This window comes from Cyprinodon variegatus, unplaced genomic scaffold (genome assembly GCF_000732505.1).
Source record: "Cyprinodon variegatus isolate N-32 unplaced genomic scaffold, C_variegatus-1.0 Scaffold322, whole genome shotgun sequence".
Classification (NCBI taxonomy): Eukaryota; Metazoa; Chordata; class Actinopteri; order Cyprinodontiformes; family Cyprinodontidae; genus Cyprinodon; species Cyprinodon variegatus.
The window spans coordinates 708,324-715,489 of record NW_015150775.1 but is presented as its reverse complement, the minus strand read 5'-3'; the positions used below and the strand labels follow the sequence as shown (position 1 = coordinate 715,489).

At 44.4% G+C, this 7,166-nt stretch overlaps 2 protein-coding genes across 7 annotated transcripts in view; both read right to left on the bottom strand.

Annotated features, from left to right (window-relative positions):
• The window catches only part of tut1 (terminal uridylyl transferase 1, U6 snRNA-specific), a 16,115-nt gene extending 14,926 nt beyond the window's left edge, over positions 1–1,189 (bottom strand). The window contains exon 1 of the mRNA XM_015384748.1: positions 988–1,189. Coding sequence (XP_015240234.1) covers positions 988–1,072 — 85 coding nt within the window. The 5' untranslated portion in view covers positions 1,073–1,189. The remainder of the gene's footprint in view (positions 1–987) is intronic.
• Positions 1,190–2,197: 1,008 nt separating this feature from the next.
• Positions 2,198–7,166, bottom strand: part of LOC107091048 (antigen KI-67-like) — an 11,630-nt gene continuing 6,661 nt past the window's right edge. Inside the window, exons 10-17 of one of the 6 annotated variants that reach the window (XM_015384766.1) lie at positions 7,035–7,158; positions 6,682–6,991; positions 6,421–6,539; positions 6,026–6,203; positions 5,795–5,929; positions 4,845–5,689; positions 4,189–4,756; positions 2,198–4,095 (exon numbers count right to left, since the gene is read on the bottom strand). In XM_015384766.1, coding sequence (XP_015240252.1) covers positions 2,426–4,095; positions 4,189–4,756; positions 4,845–5,689; positions 5,795–5,929; positions 6,026–6,203; positions 6,421–6,539; positions 6,682–6,991; positions 7,035–7,158 — 3,949 coding nt within the window. In that variant the 3' untranslated portion in view covers positions 2,198–2,425. Of the gene's footprint in view, positions 4,096–4,188; positions 4,757–4,844; positions 5,690–5,794; positions 5,930–6,025; positions 6,204–6,420; positions 6,540–6,681; positions 7,008–7,034 lie in introns of all 6 variants that reach the window. The other 5 variants (XM_015384763.1, XM_015384762.1, XM_015384764.1 and 2 more) reach the window with 5 other exon arrangements.

Here is a 7,166-nt window from a genome sequence, read left to right as displayed (position 1 = left end):
TGCATACTGGGCTTTTCTGAAACCCATCCTGACAATTTACTTTCGCCTTTTTGGAAAAACAGGAAGGAGCAATGAGCTAAGTGAGCTTAGTGCTTGGAAAAAATCTTTCATTCCTTTAGAGACAGCATGAAAAGTCAGCTGAGTACAAAACATAGAGAGGAAAACAAGAAGAGAGGGACAAAAAACATAGAACTAATAATGGATGTCTATTCTATTAAAATTTCTGTATATCTATAATGGGTCTGTTTTATGTGTTGTATTCTAAATTCAGAGGGTCCCCTGCCTGGTTTGCCCAGGGCCCCAGATTTCCTGAATCCGCCCCTGCTTATGACCGCTGTGCAGCAAGCCACTGATGTCATTCACACAATAAACGCCTCATCTAAATGTTGTGGCCAGCTTTGTTTATGAACCCAACTTTTTTCCTTCCACTAAACTTTCCACTAATAAGTATCCAACACCACCTCAGCTGTATATTTACAAAATATGATCCTTCATCCTGTAGACGTCATTGTTATATGCTGTGCATCAGGCGGATTTTCTGTAATTCCCTTAATAGTGTGAACCTTAACATTACATTTAAATCTTCAACAAAAAAATCTGTTCCATGCAGTATTCAAAATTTCTGAGAGAATTTTTTTTTAAATATGTGTAGGCATAGTAAAATAAAAACTAATATGAAGCTTTGAGATAAACAATAATAATAATACATTTTATTTGTAATGCACTTTCCATTTAAGAAAAAAATGTCAAAGTACTACGGGTAAACATTTGGAAGAGGCACTATTAAGTAATAAATCTGACCAATAAGTAGCTTCGACCTTAAACTTGGAAAATTACTTTGATCCGTTAATGTAGCTAAAGAATGGAAACATTTATCGACACAATCTCGTGTTTTCCAATAATAAAACCATTTCCAACAGGACTCTAGAGCTTCCGCGGAAATCTGGAGCCAAGAGGCGCGTGCAGGAGTTAGCTAACCTTACTTACAGTTCGGTAAGTTGACGTTACACAGTTTGCAGCTAAACCCTCTGCTCGTCGTTTGTATATCGCTGTCTGGAGATACGGCGCTCATTTTTGTAAATTGGTGGGAAATGAGTTTTGTTTGAGGATAACTATCCTCACTGCGCCTCTCAAATCTCCCTCCAACCTGAGGTCGCCGCTAGTCTCCAGTCCGTCTCCAAAACAGGCTCGGGTTGTACAAGTTTTTTCAAAAAGGTTCCCGCTACGCAAAAATGCTTAAACAGACCGGTGTTCTGGCAGCAAGGCTCATTAACTATCATTAGGAATACGATTTTAATCAACCTGATTTATCTGAAATATGCAAACATTAGTGTGGCATATTTCTATCATCATGGCGGTGTTCTGTCACACCAGCATACCCAGTAAAAACCAGTTTAAACTACCTCAACGGGCGTGTATCCCTCTAGTCACGTACAAAAGAACTGCGTACTTTTGGGTGTTTTTTGAAAGTTTTTTTTTTTTCGTACAAAACCAGAGATAAACGCAAATCTGACGTCTTGCGCGTGCAGATCTTACAAAACAGCGGCACCTGGCGGCAGCGACCTGAAACAGCTTTTTACGTGCCATTCAGAATGCTACACAACCTCAACAGCTTATTCCCCACTGCCACCAGACAGCTCAACTGTTAATTTTTTTTAAATCATGTGTCTCTGTATCACACCGATAACACCAAATCAAAAATACTGCAAGATTGCACCATGTAATTTCTTCCCTAATGTTTACATTTGATCACTGCTGCACTTTTAATGGAAATGTCATCAGAGCTGTACAAAAGGAAATTGGTTTTGTGTACACTGTATACAAACGTTCTCAAATCCATATCTAGCAAAGATAATTCAGATTGTTGCTTATGTTTTTGATGTTTAAATTTAATGTTTTGAAAATTATGTGCTCAAAATCAAAACAGAACCTAATTGAGAAATGTTATCTGTGCAAATAATCAGCCTGCTTAATAGTCTCTTTATTAGAAGTAAACAGGTTATATGCTAAAGGTGCTGAAAAGCACCAAAAATCAAATCAACGGTGAAGAAAATTGATTAATCAAAACCAATTATTATGTTTTTACTGCCCCATAAAATTGTTTTTAATCAAATCTATATGTCCCTAATGCATCTGGGAAACCATTTATTTGTATATTCAAAGTAATACCATTAAAAGATGTATTAAAAAAAACGAAAAAACAACAATTACACAAGCCAAAGAATTTTATAAAAATTTTTTCCCCTGCCAACATGTTTGTATAAGCATAAGTGTACGATACAGAAAAGTAAAAATAAAAAATTCTTTAAACATTGAGGTAAAAAAAACAACAACAGTGCTTTGTTTAAGTATGCCACTGGATCTAAAATACAGAACAATAAAAGATTATTGGAACCCAATTAGAATTTAATATGTACATAAGGATCTATTTCTTTGCTGATCTCCCCCGCCTGGTTTTTGGCGGCGCTCCAGCATCGGTCTCCTCTGCCGTCACCTCAGCACCCTTCGCTCCTCGCCGCGCTCTCTTGGCCGGCTGTGCCTTGAGGTCATCTGAGAGATTCTCCTCTTCAGTGTTGTTGGCCTCCTTTGCTCCATCGTTGCTGCTAGCATCAGCCTGGTCTGTTGATTTTGACCTCCTGCCCCGAACCGACTTCACTGGTGTGACTTTTTGAATTTCACAAACTTCCATCTCTGAATTGAACCGGACTGATTTTTTGGTCGTCTTTGGGTCGATGTCTTTAGCCTTTACGCTTTCGGACGGCTCACCATTGGTCTCCGCTGCCTTTTTGTCGTCTTTGGGCTTTGCCGCAGCTCGTCTCCCTCTTTTTACTGGTAAGACTGGTTCTGGCGCAGGTTCTGATGACTGTGATGAGGATTCTTCAGCAGGTTCCTCTGGAGGCAGGGCGGCTCCCCGACGGCCCCTCTCAGCAGGAACGGTTTCTGAAAACTCGTTTTTACGTCCTCTTGCCCTGCTAGGCCTGCCGCACTGTGGAGATGGAGCAGAAGCTTCTGGGAGGGGATTTTCAGCAGGGATGATTTCCTGAGTTGTTTCTGCTGCTTTTCTGCCCCGCTTTGGCTTTTCGTTAGCTTCACTGTGGGGCTCTGTGGACTTCACAGGGGTTTCAGCAACAGGATCTGGTTTTCCTTTTCGCCCTCCTCTCCGTTTACCCGCTGGCTCGGCTTTAGGAGTTTGTTCTTGCTCTGGATTTCTTGTTCTCTGTGATTTTTTCGGCGGCTCCTGGAAGTCAGAGGTCTCCTCTGGAGTCACCTTCTCATTAGGACTTTCTGCCTCCTCTTCCTGCACAGCATTTCTTCCCCTTTTAGCCCTCAGAGGCAGAGTCTGGGGCTTGTTCTCCACAGGGAGCGCGGGATCGTCTTCCACCTCAGTTGGATCGTCAGCTTTGTTTTTTCTTCCAATCCTCGTTTTACCAACAGAAGAAACGGTTTGCGAAGTTTCAGAATCCGCTGCAGGACATGCGTCTCTCACCGACTCGCTGGGCGTCACTTTAGTTTTTCTCCCTCTGAGCGGCTTGGTGGTCGTTTCCTGTGCAGGAGTTACTTCCTCTTTTGAAGTCTCACTTGAGTTCTCCGAGGTCAGGTCAGCAACGGCTTCAGTGGAATTCTCAGCTGGCTGATCAGCATCTTGAGGCTTTGCATTTCTGGTTCTTGTGGATTGTTTAACATCAGGGGGCGCTGTTGCTTCCACTTTCCTTCCTCTTCTTCCTCTGACTGGAGCGACAACAGGCTTATCTGAATGCTCCTCTGGTTCTGGAGCTTTCTCAGCATCAGTCGGTTTAGCTCTCGTGCCTCTGACGGGTTTCTTCACACCAGCTTCGGGATCTTCCTTCTCCTGATCCGGTGCAGAAGTTACTTCCACTTTCCTTCCTCTTCTTCCTCTGAGTGGAGCGACCACGGGTTCTTCTGAATGCTCTGTGGGTTCTGACGCTTTCTCAGCATCCATCGGTTTAGCTCTTCTGCCTCTGACAGGTTTCTTCACACCAGCTTCGGGATCTTCCTTCTCCTGATCCGGTAGCTTCAGAGTTTCAGGCAACTGGATGACCGTTTCCACGGCAATGTTTTCACTCTCATCTGCTTCTGGAAACAAAAACAAAGTTTGGTTTTGTGAGACCATCACACCACGACTAAACAGGTTAAAACAGGAAGTAAATGACTTGAAACAGGACCCACTTTCAGGAAGGTTCTGCTGCAGCGGTGCTGCTTCTTCTTCAGGTTGTTTAACTCTTCTCCCACGTTTTGGCTTCAGCACAGGCTCCTCCACAGGCGCTTTGCTGTCGACATCAGTTGCTGGGTTTGGATCGATCGTGGGTTCCTCCTCAAACGTGTTCTGTTCCAGTTCGGCGGACTCCTCTTGAGTTTTTCGGACATTTCTCCCTCTTCTTGGCTTAGCAGCAACCTTGGCAGGCTCTGGGCCGCTCTCCTCCACGCTGGTTTGGCTGCCTTCAGCATTCCTGCCTCTTGTGGTGTGTCTAACAGCAGGTGGCGCTGCAGCCTCAGCTTTCTTTCCTCTTCTTCCTCTAGCTTGAACAGACACAGTGATGGCATCTTGAGAAGGTTCGGGCACCTCTTTGATTTCCTCCACTGGTTTTGTCCTTCTAGAGCGAGCAGATTTCTTCTCTGAGGCGCAGGTGGAAGTCGTAAAACTCTCGCTGACGCTGACAGCAGAAGGCTCCACCCCAGGCTGCTGTGGGATACTTCCTGCATCACCCTCAGGGCGTGTTTCCACAGCACCTGATGACTGAACGAATGGAAAAGAAAGTGATCATTTAAGCTCAATTTACCAAATGTTTGATTTGAGCATTTTTCTTAGTTATTTAAATTTTTACCTCAGTTGTCTGCTGCTCTGTCAGGTCCACCGCCGGCTCTTCCATGAGCTCCTGAAGCCCCTCAAAGTCTTCCACTGGAGGATTTCCTCTTGCTCTTGGTGATTTCATCAGCCTTTTGAGGCCAAAGTGGTCTTCTACAGGTTTACCTTTCTGTTTGGGAGTCCTCTTGACTCTCTTCACTTCAACCACATCTTCAAGTGGAGCACTCTTCTCTTCAGGCAGCTTCATCATGCTCTCCACGGCGATAAGACCCGCCATCTGGGGCTGCTGGGTCGGCGTCTGGAGAAGCTCCTTAACACCTTCTAAGCTGATCTCACCGGACCTTCTTGCTCTTGGTGTCTTCAGGAGTTTTCCTCTCAAGTCTTCTATAGGTTCTGCTTTTTGTTTTGGCGTCTTGAAGATTCGTTTGACCCCAGTTAGACACTCCTGCTGCTCTGCTTTCTGTTTAGGAGTTACCAGAAGTTTTCCTCTGATGTCCTCTAAAGGTTCAGCTTTCTGTTTGGGGGTCTTCATGACCCTCTTGACTCCAGTAAGACACTCCTGTTGCTCAGGCTTCTGTTTGGGAGTTTTTAGGAGTTTTCCTCTCAGATCCTCAATGGGCTCGGCCTTCGATTTGGGCGTCTTCCTGGTCTTCTTGATTCCAGAGAGGCGCTCTGGTAATTCTGGGTTTTGTTGTGGAGTTTTAACAGATGGCGGTTCAGACTCTGAGCTAAATTCCAAGGCAGGGGTGTTGCTAACAAAACTGGATTCTTGATCTGCAGCGAGAAGGCGCTCGACTGCCTCGCTGTTGTATCTTAAACTCTTGACTGTAGACGCTACGCTCAGCGGAGACACCATCATCTCATCTGTAAGGCAGTTATGTTTATATATTTTAATGTCTCTCGTCATAAACACTGCACCTTGTTTTTCACATGAAATGACTGGAATTGAATTCCACTTGAACACATTACCTGGTTCCTCCGGGGTTTTTAACACAGACGGTTCCATCATAGAAGATCTTGCTGGGGTCTTCTTGGCACTCCTGTTACTGACCAAAGACCTTCTTCTCCTCTCATTTATTGGCGTTTTGAACATCTCAGGAAGCCCTAAGATTTAAAAAATTAAACACGCATCTAAAAAACTGCAATTCAGAATCAGATAGATCGTGCTCTTTTTTTTGCAGCAGAGAAAGCTTCAACTACCTGTCAGGTCTTCGTCCATTTTCATGTCCCGCTTGGACAACGCAGCATTCATGACCACTTTTGGTGCAGCTCCAGTTGGAGGAGCAAAGGCTCTTTGGTGAGCTCTACCTACGACGATGGTGGCAGGGGATTCTGCATGGCCAGTGCTCGCGTGTCCTTTCAGTTTTCTGGCAGGTGTCTGACATTGCAAGAAAAACACACAAAAAAAAACTTTAGCCATTCTGTTGTGGGAGGAAACTCCCACTTCAGGGTTTTTATAGTTGCTCTCGTTCGCATGTAAAAGGCTGGATGAGGAGTGAGGCGCTTCAGAGTCATTAAACCTGATAAAGCGCAACATAAGAACAGCCCATTAACAATTAATATATGAAACAGATTCAATCAACAGAAGAGCTAACCTGCAGTTTGGACATCACTTTCTTCATTGGTTTTTGTTTGATCTTCTTCTCAGTTGGAGCAACAACTGAAGTCTTGGTTTGTCCAAATTTAACAACATTTGCCCAGGAACTTGGAACCACTATGAAATTGAAAAAAAGGGAACAAATGTGAACATTTAGTTCAAACTGTCACAGCAGACAAAATATGCTTCTTTGATATCAGTTTGTACAAAAAAGGATATTTTTTTATATAAACATAAAGTACTTCAGCATTGACCTCACCTTTTATCGATGCACGGGAAATGCCGCTTCTTCGCTGGAGGACCTTTACTGCACTCTTGCTAACACTTGGAGTCTTTCTTGTTGTGCTCTTCATGCTTTTCCTCCTCAGCGGTATTTTTGGGGTAACAGTAACTGAAGCAGGTTGTTGAATTAATTCTGCAGCAGGAGAGGGAGTCTTGATACGTGAAATAGAGAAGCGACCTTGGACAGACCGGCTTTGGATTTCTGAATTAAATGGTGTTTTAGCTGGAGTCTCAGCCTTGGGTGAAGCGGACCTGGACTTCGGGGTCTTCGGAGCTGGAGTCTCAGCCTTGGGTGAAGCGGACCTGGATTTTGGGGTCTGGAGTCTCAGCCTTGGGTGAAGCGGACCTGGATTTTGGGGTCTTCTGAGCTGGAGTCTCAGCCTTGGGTGAAGCGGACCTGGACTTCGGGGTCTTCGGAGCTGGAGTCTCAGCCTTGGGTGAAGCGGACCTGGACTTCGGGGT